This window comes from Monodelphis domestica, chromosome 1 (assembly GCF_027887165.1).
Source record: "Monodelphis domestica isolate mMonDom1 chromosome 1, mMonDom1.pri, whole genome shotgun sequence".
In the NCBI taxonomy this organism is placed as follows: Eukaryota; Metazoa; Chordata; class Mammalia; order Didelphimorphia; family Didelphidae; genus Monodelphis; species Monodelphis domestica.
The window spans coordinates 43,140,553-43,166,709 of NC_077227.1; the positions used below are offsets into that span (position 1 = coordinate 43,140,553).

General features: G+C 35.2%; 1 protein-coding gene across 1 annotated transcript in view; it reads left to right on the plus strand.

Moving 5' to 3' along the window:
* The first annotated feature begins 7,208 nt into the window (after nt 1-7,208).
* The window catches only part of SCART1 (scavenger receptor family member expressed on T cells 1), a 31,194-nt gene continuing 12,245 nt past the window's right edge, over nt 7,209-26,157 (plus strand). The window contains exons 1-7 of the mRNA XM_056815177.1: nt 7,209-7,275; nt 12,400-12,720; nt 14,887-15,183; nt 16,654-16,968; nt 19,288-19,593; nt 23,428-23,736; nt 23,813-24,127. Coding sequence (XP_056671155.1) covers nt 7,209-7,275; nt 12,400-12,720; nt 14,887-15,183; nt 16,654-16,968; nt 19,288-19,593; nt 23,428-23,736; nt 23,813-24,127 — 1,930 coding nt within the window. The remainder of the gene's footprint in view (nt 7,276-12,399; nt 12,721-14,886; nt 15,184-16,653; nt 16,969-19,287; nt 19,594-23,427; nt 23,737-23,812; nt 24,128-26,157) is intronic.

Consider the following 26,157-nt stretch of genomic DNA (forward strand, 5'->3'; position numbering starts at 1 on the left):
TTGGTAAAGTATGAGATAAGATCTTCAGTGGAAGGGGAAGGGAGATGGAGTGATTTAGGACATGTGGAGAGTTCAGAAGGCTAGGAATGACTATTGTGGTGGAAACACTGTCACATGATTTCATCCAGCTTCATTCACTGCCTGGACTAACACTGGAAGAAGTAAATGGAAGGAGAAATCCAGAGTTAGGTTTTGGGGATAAGTGAGTCTAATTTTGGTTGTTATAATGTGGTCATTTTAATCATTTATTTACTGAATTCTCTTTTGTATTTTTAAAGAAGAGATTGGTCATCTCTACATTTGTGAAAGATAGCAAGCTTCTGGCAGCTATTTCTAGGTATTTGATCATGTCTTTCTACAAACCTGGGAAATATTAATTTTTTTTCCATTTTTAGTGATGTGATGATCATTTCCCACCATTTTCTTGCATAATCTACTTCCATCAATAAGGCAAGTGCTGTAGGAATAAGCTTTTGGTAATTGTTTTATGACAAGGATCTGATCCTGAATTATTTTCATAGACCCTTCCTTTTCTGGAAACAAATACCCAACATTCAGCCATTTGTTGAACACTTCATTATAAACTTTGTACTTTGTACTTTGAATTCATATGGATCTAGTTAACCTTTCAACTGATTACTTGGATCTTTGCCATTTCATTGGATTCTGTATACAGTTAAACTGTTTTAGGCATTTTAGGTATTTATGTCTATCAAACAAATTTTAGGTATACTTGACAGATTCAGTGGTGTAGTCTTACTGAACTTACTTTGCAAATTAAGGTTAATTAACTCCAACAATATTTCTTTACATTTTAACCTACTTATATCCTAGGAAAATACTCCTCAATACTCTTTCTTTTATGATGATGAACTGTTATCTTTCTATAGGTGTTTTGGGGAAATGTATCCCATGTTTCATTAACATTTAACAGGTCTTTGGACACTCATTAGATCCACTTATCTACATTTTATCAAGCTTAAAATATATGTTAAGACTGACATAACATAGGTGTTAATTTCTAAATGTGTTGTCATTGCTCTTTAGCTTCTAGATGCCAGTCAGCCTCATGACATATACAGCTTCAGCTTTCTCCTTGATAGCCTTATGTTCAATGTATTTTGTCTGGAGAGTATCAAAGTATTTGTATTTCCATAAATCACTGATTCAATTTTATCTCCAGATTCAAGTTCAAAGTCTTATTGGAAACATATTCAGAATTTTAAACTTACTATTTTGACTATCATTTTGATATCTAGAAATATGAAATAGACATAAAAGGAGTCTGTAAACCCCTTGAAAGCAGACACTATTTTTTTTTTATATTCTCTATATCCCCAGAACTTAGCACAGTGCCTAGCACACAGTAAAGTTTACATTCAGTAAATTCTTCTTGTCATCGCTGGAAAAAGTTTCCATGAGGTAAATATCTTGGGTGTTGTCCAGTAGAGTCATTTAACTTTGAGCTCCTCATGTTCATTCAATGATAAATATAGCATGTTGACTTGGAAGCCATATTCAATTCTATTCAAAAAGCAAAAAGTAATAATGGATTGAAAGGTAAGCAGAACTATGGAAGACTTAAATGGCTTCCCTAAAAAATCCCATATCCTATATTAATTGTTCTTGATAATCTTGTGTTGATTGAATCTTTTAAATAGAGAAAACAAAAGTTTTTGTCATCTGATCATTAGGAACTCTACTGCCACATTATAGTATTACTAGTAATATAGTATCTACTTTAAAATAGATTTTACTCTTTGATCCTTTATGTATATAAAAGTATAGGAAAATAAAAGCCATTTAATACCGAAGATGAAGAGGGGCTTAATATATTCATAGCAGATGACTAAGTTATGAGTGTAGAATTGAGTCAGAATCTTCTTGCTACTCAATAAAGGTATTAATAAATGTTACAATGCTTTCAGGATTATTGTTCAATAACCATCAAATGAACATTGAATTGCTCTTTGCATCCCAGGGACTTTTTGGAACATTCATTTTAGTCCTCAACCAATACTTTACTTCTTATATCTATAGATTTTTGAATAATATGAAGTGTGAATACTTTCTGTAAAGCACATAAAAACCCAATTGGTCTATTTTTCAGTTCTCATTTGTGGTCATTTTCATCCATATTCAACTCTTTGTGATTGATCACATTTGAAGTTTTCTTGGCAAAGATACTGTAATGACTTGTTATTTCCTTCTCCAACTCATTTTGAAGATGAAGAAACCAAGGTTGACATGGTTAAGAATGACTTACTCAGGGTCACACACTATTAAATGTCTGAGGCTGGTTTTGAACTCATGAAGATGGATCTTTCTGATCCCAAGTCAAGACTTTTATCCACTATACCACCTAGCTGCCAATGTCTTTTTGCAGGTCCTCTAAAATTTTTTTTTTCCAATTTAAACATTATTTTATTTGGTCATTTTTTCAAACATTATTCCTTGGAAACAAAGATCCTTTTCTTTTCCTACCCCCCTCCCACTGCCCCTCCCCTAGTAATGCATGATTCCACTGGGTATCACATGTCCTTGATTCAAACCCATTTCCGTATTGTTGGAATTTGTATTAAGGTGTTCATTTAGAGTCTTTCCTCATTCATTCTCCTTCCTCAATCCCTGTAGTCAAGCAGTTGCTTTTCTTTGGTGTATTTACTCCCACAATTTGTCCTTTACTTGTAGATAGTGTTTTTTCTCCTAGATCCCTGCAGATTGTTCAGGGACATTTAAAAATGTTTTTTAATTGCTTAACCAATGGTAGTGTTTGACTCATCCCTAGAAATAATCACATATATATGCATATATATATCTATATATCCTATATATATAGCTTGACCATGATTAGTACCTTGGCACTGGCTGCAGCACATACTCCAATGTGTGGGTCTTGACATAGTTTCATACTCTCTGACAAATACTGCATGATAATGAATTACTTTGATGACAGTAATGACCAATAACAATATTTAAAACTTTTACTTTTTTGATATATTTCAAATACTAGTTAGATTTGTGTCATTAAACTAAAAAAGCACTTCCTAACATAATGTTTTTCTGAAACCATTTGAAACAGACTTTATTTTTGCCTTTTTTCATCATTTGGGTATCACTCTTGGAGTTCTTATTAAGAGGAGATTTTCAGGGGCAGCTGGGAAGCTCAGTGGATTGAGAGCCAGGTCTAGATAGGAGGTCTTAGTTTCAAGTCTGACCTCAGATACTTCCTAGCTTTGTGACCCTGGGCAAGTCACTTAACTCCCATTGCCTAGCCCTTACCTCTCTTCTGCCTTGGAAACAATACACAGTATTGATCCTAAGATGGAAGGTAAGGGTTTTAAAAAAAAGATGTGCTATGCCTTCAGGTTCTTTGGGGAAAATCCAGAATTGAATAGGACAGCAGGTATAACACAACCTCATTCTGTTCCCATATAATTTTGCTCTCCATTAGATCTCAATATTTTGAAAAGTTTTTTTGTTTCTTGCATTTTGGAGATTATTAATATTTAGAGTGGAAACATCTATCAGAAATACCAATATTCAAGTAGCTGTGGGCAGGTAACAGGTTAATTTTTATTAATCTACTTGTTCCCCTGTAATTTATTAGTTGTGTTCTCCAGCATATTTTGAGGGCTGTTTTAGAAAAAAAAGTGTTTTGTCATTTGTCAATTTAATAAAGATAAATGGGCTTCTGATGTATAATTCTAGCTTCTAGATCATGTCTTACTTGGTATTTGGTAGGGTCTAATTTTTTTATAAAAGGCATCTAGTTGGCTCAATGGAGCAAGGAAAGAGGAAGACCTGAATTCAAATCTAGCCTTTGACACTTACTGTTGTGTGATCTTAGGCAAGGCACTTAACTTTTCTTTGACTTAATTCACTGGAGAAGGAAACAACATACCACTCCAATATCTTTGGCAAGAAAACTCCATGTATGGTATGATCCATGGGACCTTGAAGAGTGAAACACGCTGAACATTTTTTATGGTGTATTGTTATATTTTCCACTTAATCCTACCATTTCCCAATATCAATAAATAATTAAAGACATAAAGATAACTGTTTTGTAATTTCTGATGTTAATAATTTGGTCTTGAATTGTCATCATGAACTCCTCTATTCCATGAAAAATAAGTTTTACAGTCATTTATTCTGTGCTGTTTTACTGACATACTTTTGATTAAGTTCACATGGATGTCTCATATTTAATTTCCTTTTTGAATCTTAGCTATTTTTGGAGGGTCCATCAAGAGATTAACAAACAACACAATGCCTGGTGCAGAGTAGGTGCTTAAATTAAGTTTATTAACAATTTGACTATGTGTTACCCATTAATCACTCCCCATGAGTAAGTGAAATTTGTTCCAAAAGTATTTCTGAACATTATTGACTCATTCTTCATATTCTCTTAGAATGTCTACAAATCCTTTCCTTCTTTTTGGTGAGGAAATATCCATCTCATTCTAATTGCCTTAGGATAATAGGATCTATGTTTTGTTAATATTATATAAATTTTCTTTAGGATAATTTCCAGATCTATTATAGTCCATTTTGTAGTCCTGAAATATATATTATGTTATATTATATTATACATGAAGTTGGTTATTATTTGTATATTATTTTAAATATATTTTCCTCTTCAGTTTTGATTTCAGGGTGTCAGAAAATCTCTTATTATCTTTAGCCATTGCTTTCTCTTTACTGTCTTTTTGCTTTCTATATCTTGCCTGGAAGAAATAATGTTATTTATATATCTTGCTTTCATCCATGAGGATCAATGTGACCTTATATGCAAGTCCAAAGTCCAAAGTCTCCATCTTTCCTTGGTGTATGTTATGGACCTTACAGTTCAATCCGAATGATTATAAGTATCATTTGGAAAATATTCCACGAGATGAAAAAGCTTTTAATAGGTGTATTTTTTTGTCCCCCATTAGAGCCATATGTCTTGATGATTTCCATATATATTAAGTGATTGATAAGAGGCATTCATTTCCTCTTTACTTTGGAAGCTATTCTTAGTTCTATTTAAGAGAGACAATAGTGGATTTAAGGCTAGGCAGAAACACAATGGACTTAAACTTTATCTTCCTTAAAATATCACATTTTATGTAAATTGTGCTTGACATTTTTGTTAGCACAATGCTTTGAATACAGAATAATTTTCTCCATGGATACCAAATACTCTATTGTTCTTATTCTACCTGGTTTTATTTTATGTCTTTATAGTTTTTGAATAAATTGTGAGTGAAGGATTGTATCAAATGCTTTGTGATAATCAATAAAGGTAATATAAACATATGGATTCTTTTGGGCAGTATGTTCAATAATTACTGAATTAATTAGTTGTTCTTTATACTTACTTCTGGGTTTTTTGGCACACTCAACAGCCAACATACTGTTTTATTTTAAAATATTTATTGTTTATAATACTGGTATGACATGTAAAATATATATACAATGATATTATTTGTAATAATAAAAACAATATATTTTTCTCTCATATATTTTACAGCCCCTAAGATGCTCTGTATCCAAAGCACTCTGTATCTAAAAGACATTGAATGCAGGTCTCAGGGTTGGAATTCTTTAAAATATATATTTTCTTGTTGAATGACAGTGCTCATTGTATTGTAGATACAAGCACTTAATAACAAAAGGACAAAATACCTAAGGAATTTCTGTATTGGTTGGCAGTATGTATATAATAACAAAATGCAAGATGAAAAATGAAATCATTCATGTGATTATTATATAAGAATCAAATCTCAAAATCAGAAGAGACTTCAGAAGAGAGCTTCAGTTCTAGTCATACTGATATCATGCATCTCCTCTTCAGTATGGATCTTTACTGGAGCACTTGTTCTTTCTTGAAGTAGCCCACTCCATTTTAGAAAATATTTGCTTTTCAGGATTTTTTCCTTTTTTTGCCTATTGAGTTTAGAATCATCTCCATATTCTGCTCTTAGTTCTGCTCTTCCTTCTATTCATAAATTGTGCTTCAAAGATAAAGAGCTGCAAAGGGCTTTCCAGGTCATTAAATCCAACCTTCCCATTTTACAGATGAGAAAACAAAACCATAAAACTTCAAAATAAGCTCCTAATTAAGGCCAAACAGGTATTATTTGGTAGATCCTGGATTTAAACCCAGGTTCTTTGGTTCCAAATTTGGCATTTTTTTTTTCTACTGATGGTATGTTCTAAGCCTAAGATGTTTGGGCAACTATGTTTCCTTTTCCTTTTGAATATGTTGTAGGTAGATACAACTCATATCAATAATATCTGCTAGTGGGTGAATTGTAGTTTTTTGGCTAGATATGAAAAATAAATGATATTGACTATATATATGAAGGTTTCTGAAAAAAAAAGATCAGTGACTACATCTCAAGGCCCCTATATTAGAAGGCTAATGCTTAAAGTAAGGATTGGGATAGATAACCTATAGAAGATCTATAGTTCACACAGGATCGCCATATTGAGAATGGGAAACAAAAGAACTTGGAGATCATTAGCCTATTCCTCTCATTTTACAAATGTGAAAAATAAGATCTACAGAGGAGAAGTGATTCTCTTACGATTAATAAACATTGGAGTTAAGATATAAGAAGTCGTTTCATCTGTACAATTTTGTGACTCAATAAGGGAGGGAGGAAAGGATGGGGTCTTAGTAGAATCAAGAGGGAGGGTTTAGATAATTAATTTTTAAATGTGATGAGGTGTAGTGTGGAAAAAATACTACCCTGCTAAGAGATCAGACTCAAGTTGGATATCTTTATGTTTCTGTGTGATTTTTGCCATTGTTTTGTGAAACATTTTACAGATGATGTTCCTTAGATCGGTACGTTTGTTGAGAAGGATCAGTGGAGAAGATAACTCATATGAATGGAATCTGTGTTTAGCTGTTTAGTCTCCAGTCAGTGGGTTTTCAGTGTCTAGAGGAAACCCACAATAACAGGGCCTCTTCACTCATACATGGTGCTATTTGGGGCTGATAACCCCATTGGTTGTTTGGTTGCACTAATGACAGATGAAGTCTCTGATAATTTCTGAAAAGGGAATTGGGGTTTCCAATGGCCCCCAACTTGAAGCTGTTGTCAGTATTTGTATCTATGTATTTGTTTCCCAGAATATAATCTTCACTCATTACCCCAAGTGAAATCTGTTGGAGTCTGAAAGAGTAGACCATAAGGTCAGTCCAGTGGGCCATGAAAGTGGTTATCCTTATGCTTGGACTTGGGTGTCTTCTCCTTGCTCTCAGGATGGTTCCTGTTGGTAAGTGTCTTCTTCATGGAACCTGTCCTTTATACTTGAATAACCATATTGTGTATTTTTAATTTTATACCTTTGGGTATGTGGGATCTATCCCTTTCAATATGGGAAAGTCAATGAGGGCAGGGAGTGTGTCTTATTTATTATATATCTTTTTCAGAGTCCCACCTCTGTGTACCCCCCAACAAAATTGTCTGGTGGTAAACAACTCATGTTTGTTGAAGTGAATCTTTGACTTCCAGTTTTTCCACCCCTAGCATTCCTGTTGTGATCCTAAGAATGCCTTGTAGATATCTGGGCTTCATTTAAAGCAGTCTCTGAACATATCCTATATTTTTCGGGCCTTTGATCATTTTTTTTGGTTTTGTTTCCTCATTTTAAAAGTTAATTTGTTTGTTACATTGAAGCTTCCAGGTATCTCCTAGAGAAGGGATCATTTCACAAATCTCTCTCTCTCTCTCTCTCTCTCTCTCTCTCTCTCTCTCTATATATATATATATATATATATATATATATATATATAACATATAAAACCATTCTTTGCTTGGTTTTATTTATGTTTTTTCTCTGAAGAAGTCACAAGTCATTCTTCAAACAGTGTTTCTGTTGCCATATATAATGTTCCACTTGGTTCTGCTAGTTTCACTCTTCATAATTTGGTCTTTGATCTTGAAGTCTCTTCCCATGAAATTAATACCAAAGTCCTTCTGATCTTGCTTTACATTACTTCATATGTATTTTCCCATATTTCCTTACATTCTTCTTGTCACTTTTTAGTGACAAAACATTTCCTTACATTAATGTGTCACAACTTACTTAGCCTTTTGCCTACTCTTTGGACATAAAGGATATTTCTAATATTTTACCATTAAAAATAAATTCCAAGTACATATATATGTATATATATATATATATATTCCTGCTATCTTTAGTATAAAATCCTTTGTCAGTTTCTATGATCATAAGTCATTACAGCTGAAAATGTACTCTTAGACATTTTCTAGTCTAACTATATAACAGTTAGGAAACCAACTCCCACAGGCATTAAATGAGTTGCCCAAGTTCTTGCAGGTAATAGATGACAGAGGTGGGATTTCAACCCAAGTGTCTAGACTGCAAATAGTGTTTATTCTACTACATGACTGTGATTCTAATCGTCATTGCCAGATTGTGCCACAAAGAGTTTATATTAGTTTATAGTCCCACAAAAATATTATAGATTATCTACATCCCAAAATTGGATTTTATGTTTTTTTTTAAATTTTCTTTTTTGGCTAAATTAGTGAAATGTAACATCTTACAAAAGCATTATTCTAGTGTCCCATGATGGCTTGGAGGTGGTAAGTTCTTGAAAGCTATGCTAGTGGATTTCACTCTGTCAGTTCCTACCAAATGATAAAGACCCTCAGTGTGGGCCTAATGCTAGAACTATGTCAATTATCTGAGTATTAGAATAACTAAGCTCTGAGAGGGTTATTATCATTTTTTCATAACAGCAAAATATGAAGACTGCCTTAGTATTGAGAAGTTATATCCTTCTTCAATGAAAGGAAGACCTAACCTAAAAATGATTTTTAAATTTTTGGTGTATAAGGCAATCTTATTGCTTTAATTTTCTCTAATTATCAGAGAATTTAAACATCTTTTAAAGTATTTATTAACAATTTGTACTTCTTCACTCAAAATTTGTCTGTCACTATCCTTTAAAGATATTTCCATTGATGAGTATGGGAATGGGAGAATGATACCAGGCCTTCAAATATTTTGTCAGATACCTGATGCCAGCTTATCAAATATTTTCCCCAATCTATTTTTTATTATTATTTTGAACATTTGCTTTTTTGTCATGGAAAATTTCAGATTTTTGTAAAATTAAGCAGTCATTTTATTATCAATAATTTCTATTTTTCTACTGTGATAAATATTTTTCTCCACAATTAAATGAAATAGATCATTCTTCTTTCTATTTTTTATTATTTTATTATTATTTTATTATTATTATTTTTTATTTATTTTATATTGTTTTTGTTTTTATTATATTATTTATTATAATATATTTATTTTATATAATATATATATTTATATAATATATATAATATATTTATTATATTATTATATTATTATTGTTTTATATTTAAATTAGAGTTGAGTTTAAATGTATTGTAGTCTACAGTGATACATGGATTTAGATTCACATTTAAAAATCTTTTAAAGTGTTATTAATCATTTGTATTTATTTATTCAGGAATTTACTTATTCATGCTTCTTGACCATTTTTTCCTTTGTATAATGTGGGAGTGGGAAAGTGATTCAAGATCTTTAAATATTTTGTCAGATGTCTGATGCCAGACTATCAAATATTTTTCCTTAATTCAATTCCTCATTGTATTATAGTCATGGATTTATCAAACTCTAGTTTCCTAAAACAACGTCCATTGACATGCTTTCTATTCCACAGAGTTAGTTGTCTATTTTTTCCCATTACAAGGAACATTTTTAAATGTGCTGCTTTATGATGTTTTGGAAATTTGATCAAGAGAGTATTCCTTCCTTCACCTGTATTCTTCAGAGCTCTTCTTGATGTTCCTTCCTTTCTAATTTTTCTTTTGAAATTAGTGATGATTTTATCTAATTGAATGAAGTAGACTTGATATTTTAATTGATATTCTATTAAATTTGCCAATTAACTTGGCATTAATGTTTCCTAGTATTTGCTTGACCTAATGATTCCCTTCATTTGTTAAGTTCTTCCTTGTTTTTTGCCAAAATTATTCGGAAATTATTTTTGTAGAAATCTTGCATATATCTTGGTAGTCTGGTGCCTGAATTTTAGATAAATTTTGTTACTTTTGAAAGTGGTAATACTCTAGAGATTTTCCCATAGATTTTGATAGAAATTCACAAAATTATATGTTTGTATTTAGTTGCTTACAAAAAATAGTGTTTTGTTGAATGTCTTATTTTAAAATGTATGTATCTTCCTTGCCCATGCTTATTACATTAATTTCTTTTCCTTCTTATGCTGATTTATTTTGTCATATTATTTGGGTGACATGACTGGCCAGTCCTACTTTAAACTTGGTTTTAGTAAAAATGTTTCTAATATTTCTCACTCTAATGTAATATTAGTACATGGCTTCAAATGTGGGCAAATAAATGCTTCAACGGATTGAGTTCTTGTCCTGGAGTCAGGAAGATCATTTGGCCTCAGACACTTACTAGCTGGTTGACCTTGGGCAAGTCATTTAATCCTGCTTGCTTCAGTTTCTTTATCTGTAAAATGATTGGAGAAGGAAATGAAAAGGTACTCTGGTATCTTTGCCAAGAAAGTCCAAAGTGGGGTCAGAAAGAGTTGAACATGACTGAAACAACTGAATAACAATTCGAATGTGTAATTCTTATAGTAAGGAGAACTTTTTTGCTTCATATTAAAAATAAATAAATATCATAATTACCAGGGACTTCTGTTGAATTTAGTAATATTTTCATGCAGACTGGTTTTATTCTGGTTGATAATTTGCTATATATTTCTTTTCATGATTTTAAATTAACTCCTTTCTACCATATCTGGAATGTAATAAACATTTAATAAATGCTTTTTTTGGCTAACTTGCTCTTATATTACTCTTTGTCATAATTAGCATTTTGAAAAAATAACTATATTATTAATAAGCTTTTTTTCATGGTTTAGGTATCAAAATTATATTTACCTTGGAAAGAATGGAGTTGTTTATCATCATTCTCTATTTTCAAAAAGTTTATATTGCAGAAACATTTTCTGCTTTTCTAGAATGATACATTTTGCTTCAGTGGTCATGGGTTCAAACACATGTAATACCACTTGCTATATTGCATGAATTTGACATATTCCTGGAAGAAATCATGTTGGAAGAGAGGTTTAGTTGGAATTTTGCTTGCCTGCAATTTTCTTATTCTGGAAACTGTCAACTTGTTTTGTGTCTTTGAAAACATTATTCTGAGAAGAGTTTTAGAGATTTTCAGTGAGCAAATGAAAAAAGTATTCAATACACAAATTCATAGTTATAGCTTATGTAATTTACATGTTAGAAGTTTGCCAGGAATTGAAATCAAGTTGATTGGTCTATAATCTAAAAACTTCAACTTCTTCACTTTTCTGAAATGTGGGGCTGATTCAAGTATCATAGTACATTCTATTCTTCATAATTTTTCAAAGATCACAGGGCAAAATTTATCCCTTTGTCATTGATAATATTATTCAAAAATTGTCTCAGAATGACACCCAATCAAACAGATTTATAACATAAAAACTCTAAAAATTCAAATGATTCTTCACAAAGCAAAAGAAATATAATATGATCAAATGATTATCATGCAGCAGAAGCCAATGGTCTGTACACTGTATTTTTTACCAAAACCATTATTTCTTTGGTTTGGTCATTTCCCCCTTAATGCATTTTCTGGATCTTTCTTACTATCTTTAAATTCTGTCTTTAGGTCCTTACATTATCAAAAAATCCCTACATAAGCTTTTATTTTCTCAAAACTTTTGAACATCATTATTTATCGGCCAAATTGTTTAAGTGCTCCTCATCCCTTTATGAGTATTTCTCAGGATATCATCTTTCCCTCTTCTACATTGTTACTAATGATTGAGCCATCTCACTTACTACATAATAAATTTGATCTTATTGTACTAGTGGTCTTCACTTTGTTTATTTCTCTGTGGTTTTTAATGATCATTTAAAATTTTAATTGATTTTTCTTATATTGAACTTAAAAAAAGAATAGAAATGTGTTTGACTCCTATAAGCCACTCACTTCAACTTTCTGCCAGCTAGTAATTAATTAAACAGATGTGGTAACTGAAATTTAGAGGGACTGAGGCTTCTTCTATGCTATATAGTTAATAAGTGACAGACTCCTGGTCTAATTCTAAGTCCAATTTTCTTTTCTTCCTTTTTTCATACATTTTCCCCCTTTACTATATGAAGATTTGATGCTGGTCTGAAAATGTGCCTCTATTTTTAACAGAAGTCTTATAATTTGGTAATATCAAAGGGGAGATTCCAGATGAGATTATTTTACATCAGATTATTTTATGCTATGGATATTCTATTCTAATCAATGTCTGTTTATTTCCAAAAGGGGAAGCTGTTTTGGAATTGAAACTGGGATTCAGGCCAAACCCTTGTGATGGAGTAGTCCTGGTTAAACACCAAGGGTCATGGGGCTTTGTGTGTAATGAAGTCTGGACTCTGGCAGAGGCCTCTGTGATCTGTCGGCAGTTGGGCTGTGGGAGTGCAGTCGGTGCTCCAAAGTATGTCCCCTTGCCTGGAGAGAGTCTTCAGCCATGGCTCCATGAAATTTCCTGTAAAGGCAATGAATCAACTCTCTGGGAATGCAACCTTGGGGAATGGAGTCAGAAAAATTGCTCCTATGAATGGGTTGCCATAGTTCTTTGTTCAAGTAAGTCAGTGTGGTATTAATTTTTGTAAGAATAATATCACCTTGGATAAAAAATCAATCAAATTCCTTCTGAATTATCTATCTATCTAAAGCTATTTTCACCACTTGATTGCTGTAGTTGGCAAAATCTCTGGGGAGACCATCCTAAAGAAAAAATAAATTGAAAGCCCTGAGATCTACTTGCTCATCAATAAAGTTAATCATCCCTTCCTTTGACCCGTGTGAATGCAGATGGAGATAAGAATAAGGATGGAGATGGGAAAAGTATGCTTTTGCACCATGAAGTTGAAAAAGCAGATGTTAAGTGATAGCGATTAGGTAGAACTGTGTACTGAAGTATAACCCCTGTATTGAATAAGTATTTGCTGAATGAATAAATAAATGAATTAATGATTAATAAGTGAAAATGGTAGTAACATTTAACCCCATTTCAACTGAAATTTACCAAGAAGCCCTTTATTTTTCTTCTAAAAACACACAAAAACAAAAATCACAGTAATAAATCGGACAGAATAGTTTAGGCATGCCAGTACTACCTCTTGCCTACAGGTGATCTATAATTAAATAGCTCAATGAGGTTCTCTTCAGACTTTGTTAACCCTATTAGTAACCAATTTTATTTTTTAAAAGAAATTATAATTTTTATTTTTTCCAAATTACATGTGGTTATAATTTTTAATAATTGTTTTCTGAAATTTTGCACTTCACGTTCTACTCTCCCTCCCATCCTCCCCTTCCTCAAGAAGGCAGGTATTATGATATAGATTGTACATGTTATCTTATAATACATATTTCCATTTTGTCATGTTGTGAAAACAGACACATATTGCTTAGACTAGAGAAAAATTCATGGAGGAGATAAAATGAAGAATGATATGCTTCAATCTGCATTCAGATGATTGTGCATAGCCTTTGTTGTCATGAGTTCATTGGAGGTGTCCTGAATCCTCTCTTATTGATAATAGTTAAATCATTAATACTTGATCACTGTACACTATTATTGTTATTCTGCACAGTGTTCTCCTGGTTCTACTCATTTCACTTTGTATCATATCACTTCATATAAATCTTTCCAGGTGGTTTTGTCATCCTTGTTTGTCATATAATAGTATGATATAATATATTATAATTTATTATATAATGTGTAGCATATTATATAATACAGTATATATAATAGCACAAAGCATTATATTACTACCATATATTACAACTTGTTCAGTCATTCCCCAATTGATGAATATCCATTCAGTTTCTGGTTTTTTGCTATCACAAAAAGAGCTGCTATAATACAAATATTTCTAAACAAGTAGGCCATTTTCTCCTTTCTTTAATTTTTTGGGGAGATATAGACCTAGTAGTGGTATTGCTGGATCAAAGGCAATTTCATGGCCCTTTGAGCATGGCTCCAGATTTCGCTCCAGAATCCTTGTATCAGTTCCCAGCTCCACCAACAGTGTATCATAGACCCATTTTTCCCCCCATACCTCTTCCAACATTTATGACTTTCTTTTTTGGTCATGTTAGGTAGCTTGGTGGGTGTGAAGTAGTACCTCAGATTGTTTCAATTTGCATTTCTCAAAAATAGTGATTTTGAGCTTTTTTTCATGAGTAAAGATAGTTTCAATTCCTTCATCTGAGAATTGCCTATTAATATATGTCAGTTGAGAAATGCTTTGTATTTTTATTAGTTTACCTTAGTACTCTATTTGAAAAATGAGGCCTTTGTCAGAAAGACGTGCTATAAAAATATTTCCTAGTTTATTTGCCTTTTAATCTTGGCTGCATTGATTTTCTTTGTGCAAACCCTTTTTAATTTAATGTAATCTGTTAACATATTTAACATTTTGTAATGTTCTCTATGTCTTTGGATATTAATTATTCCCTTTTCTATAGATTTGACATGTAAACTATTTTGGGCTCTCCTAATTTGGTCATGATATCACCCTTTATTTCTAAACCATATGCCCATTTTGATTCCAGTGGTAATCGCTTGATGGATGTTGAAGACTTTAGCCTAGAAGGCTCTGTGACAATTAGGTTCCTAACTCTTTGATTGACCAAAACAGTAAATGCAGAGCCCTAAAATATTTATATAAATCTGGTTTTTGGACTAGATAATTGCTCTATGTCGTCTGCTCTCTCTTACTTGGGTTGGTCCTTTTACAGATGGAACATTTCGAGAAATCAGACTGCTGAAGGGGAACAGTCCTTGTGCTGGGCTTCCAGAAATAAGAAACGAGAAGGGCATAGATAGATTATGTGGTCTCCACATGGAAGAGGCAACTGTGTTTTGCCAGGAGATGAAATGTGGTCCAGCTGTCCAAGCTCCCAGAGAAGGTTTGGGTGTTACCCAGAAGTACATGACCTGTAATGGGACAGAGCCAACCATTCGGAATTGTAGGCTGAACAACAATTTCCGGAGTGGTTGCCAGCTTCAGCTGGACGCTGAAGTGATCTGTGCAGGCAAGTTTAACCACTTATTATTAGCAGCTGTTCTCCCCTCCCCCCCAGTTGTAGAATATAGTATATATCACATCTAAGAACAGAATAAATAAAAGGAAAGGAATAATAGAATAGCATTAAAAAATCTTACCTTCCATCTTACAATCAATACTTTGTATTGGTTTCAAGGTAGAAGAGTGATAAGGGCTGGGCATTGTGGGGTGGGGGAAGGGTTTAAGTGACTTGTCCAGGCTCACAGAGCTAGGAAGTGTCTGAGGCCAGTTTTGAACCCAGGACTTCCTGTTTTCTATGTATGGCTCTCTGTCCATTGAGCCACCTGTTGTCTTCAGAATAATCTTTTATATTAAGACTATATCCTCATGTAAGGAATTCTATGAATCAAATCAAATGAGTTGTGATGACACACTTGAATAAGGATCAATTGAGAGAAGATGGGATGTGCTTCTGGAGAGAAAGTGGAAATAGTGCAGACTTTAGGAAACAGGTCATACATGTGGCAAACAAACATTATGTGTGTGTGTGTTAGTAATGAAGGACTTCAATTATTTCAATATCTGTTCTCAAGACAGATAAGATAGTAACTTCTTTAAATTCACCTAAATAAAAGTTACTTAGTTCTTAAAAGATGGAGACACTGATAAAGGAAATTCAAGTTCCCAAGCTCAGATAAGTCTGACAAGACTCTTCTTTTGGACAGTTCTAAATATCAGGACGTTTCTCTTTACATCCACCTGAGACCTACTTTCTGCATCTCCCACTCTTTGTTTCTCATTCTGTTGCTTGGGACCAAGTAGAAGGGAAATCCATTTCCTACATGATGGTCCTTCAAATACTGGAAGATGATTACTATCTCCCATAGCCTGGGGTTCCCATTTCCTTTACCCAGGCCCCATACTTTCAAACAACAGTAGTTTCTGATCCTTACTATTTCTGTCAACTTTCCTTAAATTGATCCAATTTGTCAAATTGGATCCTTCCTTCCTTCCTTCCTTCCTTCCTTCCTTCCTTCCTTCCTTCCTTCCTTCCTTCCTTCCTTCCTTCCTTCCTTCCTTCCTTCCTTCCTTCCTTCCTTCCTTCCTTCCTTCCTTCCTTCCTTCCTTCCTTCCTTCCTTCCTTCCTTCCTTCTTTCCTTTCTTCCTCCCCCCATCTTTCCCCCCCCTTCCCCTTTGCTTCTTTCCTTCTTTTTCTCCTCTTGAGCCTCCCAATATTTCTGCCAGGTAGTAGCTATTATCCTCATTTTTGAAATAAGAAAGCTAAGGAAACTAAAGGGCTGATGAGCCTTGCTTAAGGTTACCAGTTAATTGATATATGAAACTAAAACTGAACTCATCTTCTTGATTTCACACCCAGCACTCTATTATCCCACTCTCTAGTCCCCTAGACATAGTTCCCAGACACTGTATGCAGGTGTGGAAAAGGGAAACTGACGCTTAGGGATAGCTAAATACTAATGGGCTGCTTCTCTCCAAGAACACACGGAAGTCCGGCTCATTGGAGGGGAACATCCCTGTGCAGGACGCCTGGAGGTGCGAAGAGGCTTGACTTGGGGCACTGTCTGCGACTCTGATCTTGACCTCCAAACAGCCCACGTGGTCTGCCGGGAATTAAGGTGTGGAGCAGCCGCTTCCATCCCCGGAGGAGCACACTTTGGGGAAGGCTCCGGCGAGGTGTGGAGGGAAGTGTTCCAGTGTGTAGGGAATGAGTCCCTGCTATTTCACTGCCCCCGACGGGCGCCGCGGAAGGAGTTCTGTGCACATAGTCGGGATGCTGGAATCAGATGTTCAGGTGAAGCCATTCTTCCGCTTTGCAACGGAAAATCTCACTCCTTGCATCTTTATGCTACATCTTCCTTCGTTTTGCGTCCTATTTGCTTTCTAATTGTTCTCTGGTTGTGAGTGTGCTTTGTAACCACCAGAAACTTCTTCAGAACTTTGCTTAATTGAGGCTGGTTGCTTTAGAGGCTACTGTATGTGACTTGGAATCAGAAAGACTGGAATTCAAATTCTGCCTCTGATAGTTACTAGCTATGCAACTATAGTCACTTATCTGTCAGCCTCAGTTTCTTCTTATGTAAAATGATCATAACAATAGCGCATACCTCCCAGGTATGGTGAGGATCAAATGAGATTTCCTATGTAAAATGCCTTGCAAACCTTTTAACATTATATAAATGCTAACTATAAAAACTCTAAATCATATAAGCCCTGCATAAATGCTATTATTAGATATTGATCGGGGATTCTGTACAAGTTTGTCCTAGGCACTGATGATTGGCAGGGGAAGAGCTGTTTCCCGCTGTTTTCCCCTTAGTAAAGAATATACAGTCTTTAACAAAAAGCAGCAAGAGGGAAGCAGCCTTGGAGGCAGGAAGACTGGGTTTCTAGCTTAGTAGTATAACGGTCCTTAATCACTTAACTCATTAGTGTCCCAGGAAGTCCTGACTTGGTAGGACCTGATGAAGATGTATCTCTGAAGGAAGCTGAACGGCTCCCCCTCATGGGATTCTTCCAGTATGATGCAATACCTTCCGAGGAGTGGATCTCCACTAAATATGCTTTAGGCATTTTGGAAACTCAAGAAATATTCACTGGACATGCTTGTTGAGTGACTGAAATGGTTTTGCAAGTAACTTCGAAGAATCAATCCTGGTTAGGCACTGTGCTGAGTGCTTGAGATTCAAAAAAAGTTTTAAAACATTCCCTACCCTTCAGAGACTCCTATTCTAATGGGGGAAATGTGTAAATTTAGTAGTATTATACTCTTTTCTTGTGGGTTGTGTCTGACTCTTTGTGATCACATTTGAGATTCTCTTGGCAAAGATATTGAAATAGTTTGCTATTTCCTTCTCCAGCTCATTTTACAGATAAGGAAATTGAGGTAAACAGAATTAAGTGACTTGCCCACGGTCACATAGCTAGTAAGTATAGGAGACTGGATTTGAACTTGGAAAGAAGAGTTTTCCTGACTTCAGACCAGTGCCCTATCCATTGCATTTTAGGTTAGAATAAGTAAAACATTTTATTTCTCATGCCCTTGAGAAGATAATACAAGGCTATGCACTTCTTTAAGCTTCACTTATTAGCAACACTAAAGAAGTGGAACTAGTAGTCTCTTTGGCCCCACATTTCTGTAGCTAATCAAAGTTCAAAATCCCCCCCCCTCCTTTTTTTTTAAATAACTTTTTGGTCTTTTCCTATCCCATTTCTTCCCTTCTCCCCACTTCCTATACTAGGAAAGAGGACTGGGTAGAATCCTCAGAGATCTAGTCCCTGTATGATTTAGGGATACAGGAATAGGAATTATATTCTATTCTTCTGGGGCCACAGGAATACCTACCCAGATCTTCCTGTTTCTGAATCTATAAGAATTTTTTCCACCCCTTTTTTCTATATTGGTCTCTACAGGTTGATTTACATCAGACATCCACATTGTTAGCAGGTGTGCTAATGTTTAAAATCTGGATATATTAGACATTTAAATTGACAGCACAAATACGTTAGGGTTTCATTATTTGCTTTACTGAACATTCTTTGCTTTGTGAAAGCGTTTACCATAAGATTCCTCTGAGTAAAATGATTTTCATAATGCATTTAAAATATGCTTCAGTTTTCCAAATTTCAATCTATGCATATCTTCACAATGACATGTCTGTTGCTTAGAGTCAGTTATACCCATGTTTTGGAAATAAAGCAATGAGTAAATCTCAATTTGAAATGCATTTGGTTCTATTTGCCCCAATTGAGAAATCATTCTCTGATGCCTAGGGGAGGACATCATTTTGGTAATCCTATTAGAGCTCTGACAGGAGTACATGATTAATTAATGGAACTTGCCCAATGATATTGAATCAGATTGATTGTGTGTTATATTTCCTCTGTATTTAATGTGTTCTGTCTTTGGATTATAAATCAAGAGGAGAGGGAATAGTTTTATATCATTTCCATTTAGTGTGGCTCTAGCATGCTTTTTGTATTTAAAGGATATTGATATTTCATCATTCCAGAAATGTCATTCTTTCCTGAGGTTCAACTAGCTATTGGCATCTCTTGTCACTTATGTATTTCCAGAATTCTCCTATGAAAAGCCTCCCTTTTCTCTCCCTAGAATACCGGCTGGTGAATGGCAGCAACAGATGTTCAGGCAGAGTGGAACTCCAGATACAGGGCATCTGGTCCTCCCTCTGTGCCCATCATTGGGATTTGCAAGATGCCACTGTCCTCTGCCATCAGCTTGATTGTGGCCATGCCATAGCAGCTCCAGGAGGACGCTACTTTGGGGAAGGAGGGGGCTTGGTCCTGTCTGATGAATTTCACTGCACCGGAATAGAGCCCCACTTATGGAACTGCCCAGTGAGCACACTGGGAGCATCCATGTGTAGCTTGGGGCATGTTGCTGGGGCCATTTGCTCAGGTGAGTGCCCACACCAATACAGAGACAGATAGATAGGGGAAACTGATAAAGCTTCTATAGGAAAATGAAGAGGCAGTGATAGATGATCCAAAGAGCGTTGTATTTGTAGTCAAAATACCAGGGTTTGAATTTGGACTCTATTGTCTGTGTGACCATGGGTAAATCATCCCCAATCAAAGAGATTCTGAGTTAGAAGATCCTCAGTGAGCATCTCATCTGAGACATACTAGATAAACATTGTAGCTTAGCTACCATACATTTGAGGATGGGAGGAAGGACACACTGCTTTACAGGGAATGTTAGGAAACTTCCTTCTTTTTTAAATTTGTACTCACTGCTCCTGTTTCTGCCTTCTGACCCCCCAAAGAGAGGGAGACAACTTTTAAACAACTAGGTACTGACAAGAAACATACAATGTTAATAGGAGTTGTATTTGTGTGTGTGTGTGTGTGTATGCGTGTGTGCGCACACACACATATTCATATTCACCTATTAGAATGTGAATTTCTTGCTGGCAGAAACATTTTCCCCTTCCTTCATATCTTTGATCCTTAGCACAGTGCCTGGCACATAAAGTGTACTTAATAATTTTTTTTTCCTAATGGAAAAAGAGGAATCTAAATCCTTTTACCATGGGTTGTTATTGTTCAGTCATTTTTGGTTGTATATGACTCTGTAGACCTCCATTTTGGGTTTTCTTGGCAAAGATGTTGGGGTAGTTGACATTTCCATCTACAGCTTATTTTACAGATGAGGATTCCGTTCACTTGAACTCTCATATCTTTTTAAAGATAAACTTCTGTGCAACCGTTATTCCCCACTCTTATAGTTGTGGGACCAATTTTTAAAATTTGTAACTCTCCATACTTATCAGAAGGCACCAAAAGCAAATTCAGAAAGTGACACAAACAAGACAGTTTATTTGTTGTGCTATTACATTTAATATCCACTTTAAAACTATGTAACATTTCCAGTTTAATAAACAATACTCTTGTTTCTTGGATATTAAAATATTTGAACTTTCTGAGATTATTAAATTCCTGATAAAAATATAAATAAAAACTTTACTGTATTAAAGTTTGTATTATATTTTATTGGATTTATTGAGTTAAAGTTAATCTCATGGAACTTGGTCCAGTGTCCAGGCCCCAGGGTCCTCACGCTCTCCTACATTTTGTTAACAACTCAGGGTTTTGTGTTATCATTTGTTAAGCATGTAATTGATGCTTTCATCCAAGACCTTGATAAAAATGTTATAAGTACAGAGCCAAGTACTATTAATATTTAGATCCTTTAGTTGGGATTCTGTGAAAGCTTTTCTTTTTTTTTTTTTTTTGCAATACTATTCTGCTACATTCATATCCCACAATTTATTCAGCTATTTACAAATTGTCTGAGTTGACCTGTTATTCTCTTAGATTCCGGGTATTTGCTGAGGTTCTGAAGGATACTTGTTTCTTTTCTTTTTATTAGAATGTTCCCACTACATCATTATGCAACTCTTTCCAATTACTCAAATATATTTTCAATTCTAGGTTTTTCTCAGTTCTTGTTTCAATATTTCAAAATCACTGCTTAGTTCTGGTCTTTGCATCAGAAATGTTTGAAGGTCCTTTCTTCGGGGGGCAATGAGGTAACTCAGTGGATAGAGCCAGGCCTGGAGATGTGACAGTCTTGGGTTCAAGTGTAATCCAAGTGTGTGACCCTTGGCAAGTCACTTGAGCCCATTGCCTAGCTTACTATTACTTTTCTTCTGCCTTGGAATGGAGACTTAGTCTCCATTGTGAGACAGAATGTAAGAGCTAAAAAAAAGAAAGAAAAGAACATCCTCTATTCCATTAAAGGTCTATCATTTCCCCCATCCCTCCTAGAGTAATGCTTAACTTTCGAGAGTAAGTTATTCTTGCTTATAAGCCCATTTCTTTTTAGTTTTGAATTTCAAGTCTTCCTCTCAATTACAACTATCACATCTTGTGTTTCCCTGATCATGTTTCCTTGGTACACAAATCACTTCTTTCTGGATAGTGTGTGTGTGTGTGTGTGTGTGTGTGTGTGTGTGTGTGTGTATGTGTGTGTGTGTGTGTTGGTAGGAGCTCTGGCTTTTATTTATGGCATTCCTGAGATCTTTCTTTTGAGGGTTTCTTTTAGTAGATGAATTCTTTCCATCTTTCTTTGTCTACTGGTTCTAACAGATCTAGGCAGTTTTTATTTATGATTTTAAGAAATATTAACCATCATTTGAAAAAATATAGTTTTCATGAAGTCCAATGATTCTTAAATGATCTCTCCTTGATCTCTTTTTTCATCTCATTTGTTGTGATATCATATTTATAGTTACTTCAATTTTTCATATTTTGTTTTTGTTCTAATATTTCTTTCTGTCTCATGAAGCCATTGATTTCTGTTTGATCTCTTCGTTTTTGGACAGTCCATTGTTTGAGTGAGGTTTATCTCTTTCTCTCCTGCCCTATTTATCCTTTTTCCAATTATATTTTTAAAAATCTCTTAATTCTTTTCTTTTAGGTGTCATACAGTCCTTCAAAAATATTCTTATGTAATTTGAGTTTCTGCCTCTAGTTACTTTTTCCTTTTTGAAGATCTCTAGATTCACAACATCTTTTGATACTGGTTTGTATTTTCTTTGATTTATCTGTTTCTTCAGCTTTGCTTCCTGAACTGGGGCTTTGGGCACGGGCTCAGATTCTGTTCCTTGCTGTACTTTTGGATGGCATGGTAAGCCCTAATAGTTTTTCCTTGGATTCTTCTGCTAAATCCTATCTCTTGGGTTTAGAGCCTTCTGGATCTTTGATATTCAGAACACAATATATGCTGAATTTTCTGTGGAATCTCAGGACAGAATATTAGTGACCCCATGGACCCTAAACCTTGGGTGGCCAGGTCTGAGACCTGCAATGCTATGCTGGTTTTTGTCTACTGCTTATCCTGTGACTTCCACTGTCTCCATTTTGGGGCTTTCTGACCACCCATATATATATATATCTATATAAATAGATATATCTATATCTATATCTATATCTATATCTATATCTATATCTATATCTATATCTATATCTATATCTATCTATCTATCTATCTATCTATCTATCTATCTATCTATCTATCTATCTATCTCTCTATCTATCTCTCTATCTATCTATCTATCTATCTATCTATCTATCTATCTATATCTCCCTGACCATTCTCAGTTGGATTTGTGGGCTATGCTAGGTTGGCCCTGACTTTTTGTCAGCTCTCTTTCCTATTTCCTTTGGGCTTCTGGCTGACCTCATTCAGTTCTGATGTGGAGAAAGAGGCTAATTTTTCACTGAATTTCTTAATTATTATTTGGTCAGATGTAAGCTTCAAGGTTTTTTCTGAAGTAGGTATGTGGAAGCTGGGTGGTCTGCTTCTTGTTCAAGTAGCCATTTTGACTAGATTCCAGTCCCTGCTTCCATCTCCACATCCTCACTCCAATGGTCTTTCTATTCCACTGGGGTGCATATATTTGCCTATCATAGTTCTTTTCTAACCAAATTCATTGATACCCTAGATGGCCTGTGATCCAAAAAAGGAGAAATTCTCCAAAGGAGCTTATCCTTAAATATGATCCTTGTCTTTTCTCTTTGGATTCCATCACATTTTCTTCCCATCTATTACCTTTTGTATTCCAAACCTCTCATAATCTTAGGTAGGATTCTAATAACTCCATAGATTCAGTCAGAACAGATTAATTTTCTTCTTATTCCTCAGGAGCATTTTTCCATTACCCTCAAACACAAATAACAAATTGAAAGTCTTTAATATTGCTTCATTTTTTCCTTCCCCTGAATTTAGATTCTCTGCGTTTGAAGGATGGAGAGAGCCGTTGTGATGGGAAAGTGGAGATTTCCCTGAATGGAAGCTGGGGCCGGGTCCAGCATGCTTCTTTGGACCTCAGTGGTGCCCAGGTATTATGTAGGCAGCTCCATTGTGGAAAGGCAGAGAGAATCTATACTTCTCTTAACTCAGGCTCACAGGTAGGCTTTGTAGGTCTGAGCAGGATGAACTGTGTGGGTAACGAGACCCAGCTAAGCCAGTGTAATGTTTCCACATCTTCCTTGGCTCCAGTGGAGATCGCTCAGGATGTGGGTGTCATTTGTTCAGGTGAGTACCTGCCTGATCCCTCAGAATCCTTCCTGGCCTCTCATTTTCAGGCTTAATCATGAGCCTTGTCTCTCAGGAAGCAGAAGGATCCGCCTGGTGAATGGCACCGGCCGCTGTGCTGGGCGAGTAGAGATCTACCACAATGGCACCTGGGGCACCGTGTGTGATGATGCCTGGGACCTCTCTGATGCCAATGTGGTCTGCAGACAGCTGGGATGTGGCGTGGCCCTCAGTGCCATGGGATCTGCTCACTATGGGGCAGGGAATGGTCTCATTTGGCTGGATGAGGTGAGCTGCTCAGGGAATGAGTCTGAGCTGTGGCAGTGCCCATCCCAAGGCTGGGGCCAGCATGACTGCAGACACAAGGAGGATGCTGGTGTTCTCTGTTCAGGTCAGTTCTGTGGCTCTCATAATAGTCATTTAATCTTCAACTACAACTATTGTATTCCTTCTTTGTTCTTTCTTTTTTATTTTATTTCATGATTTCATTTTTATTTAGAATATTTTTCCATGGTAACATGATTCATGATCCCCACTACCACCACTTTCTCCTCCCACCTCCTATAGCTGACAAGCAGTACCACTGGGTGATACGTGTACCATTGTTCAAAAATCTATTTCCATGTTATCCTTCTTTGTACTTTCAAACCTTTCAAGGACTGTAAAATTTTTCCTTCTGTCAATATCCCAAGAAGAGGACACTTCCTTGCTTCAGAGCATGGGGAAGAGAGGATCAAAATAAATCTAAAAATACATTATTTCAAGTTGAATTTTCCATCCTCAGTCAAGTTTACTTGATATAGAACATTCCCATCTTCCTTTGAGATGTCTCTGGAAAAGGTTTTTAGATGAATGTAATATTTATTTCCTAATTTCTAGAGACACTGAAAAAAAGTTTTTAGTATGCTCCCACAATACCTTTTCCCTATAGTCTTTCTGGAGGGATGGAGACATTAATGTAAAGAATTTTTCAAAATCTTACCCACTAAAGACTTCCTTTACCCCTGCATGAAAGGCTTCTGGTCCTGACTTGCTCATATTCAGGAGAATGGTTCCAGCACACCCTAATAGGGGAGTAGCATGGGATGGGGGAAAGGTTTTGGAGTTCAAATCCTATGACTTCCACTTAGAAAATGTGTGACCCTGAACAAGTCATTTACATTCATTGGGCCTCTATTTTTTTTATCTATGAAAAGAAGGGATTTGGACTAAATGACCTCTAAGGTCCATTCCAGGTCTACAGAAAATACCCTATGAATAGAATTTTTGTCACACCTTCATTACTGCAAACTTAGCAATTTTGCCATTTGTAACTGAAAAAAATTATTTCAGCAAGTTTTTCCTGTACAGGCACCTTGCAAAACCACATTACTTTTTGAAGTTCCTGCCTTCTACTTATTTTTAGTGTTAATCCATTTCAGCTTCTTTAAGGAAGTGATTTAACTTCTTATTGGCGGCTCAGTGGCCCACACTTGACCTAGTCACTTTTTTTCTGTAACCTCAATGTATTGTCCAAGCTTCAAGGATATTCATAGAAGTTGATGTTCACTTGAGAACTCTGCCAGTCACACTTTGTTTCCAAACTGCAAGAATGAATTATGAATAGAAGTCCCTGGATCTAAGATTAGGAGCTGGAAGGAGTGGTATACTGGTAGATGTTTAATGAATAGTTCTCAAGAAAAAAGAGATGGGGGACAGCTGGGTGGCTCAGTGGATTGAGAGCTAGGCCTAGAGAAGGGAGGTCCTGGGTTCAAATCTGGCCTCAGACACTTCCTAGCTGTGTGACCCTGGGCAAGTCACTTAACCCCCATTGCCTAGCTCTTACCGCTCTTCTGCCTTGGAACCAATGCACAGTATTAATTCTAAGATAGAAGGTAAGCTTAGGTTAAAAAAAGGAGATGAAAATGCATGCACAACACACTTTTAAGTTTAATTTGTGTTATTAACAATTTCTCCATTGCTTTTTAAATCCCAGACAGTAAGAAAAAACAATATATCAAGACTTTGCGGAATACTTACATTGAAAATTTCACAATTCATGGGGGCTTTGACACACTCTTGGCCAAAAGAGACATTAGGGATCATCTATTTAAGAGTTTTGTCATTCAAGATCTGGGAATTTGTTTTTAAAAATATTTTTATAATGGTATGATAGTGTATACAATGGATACAGTGTACAGTATACAGTGTATAACTTTCATAAATGTATACTAGCATAATTGACTTCCTTGGAAATGCTACATACTTTATTTTGTGCATTTAAAAATATTCTTCTGAGTTCATAGGTTTCACTAGACACTGCCAAGTGGATGTGCAGCAGATACACAAAATGTGATCTTGTCTGAACCCTTCTTTTTTTTCTTTCTACCAGATATGGATGTTGAAGTCCAAAAAGTTTAAATTACTTTCCAAAGACTTCAT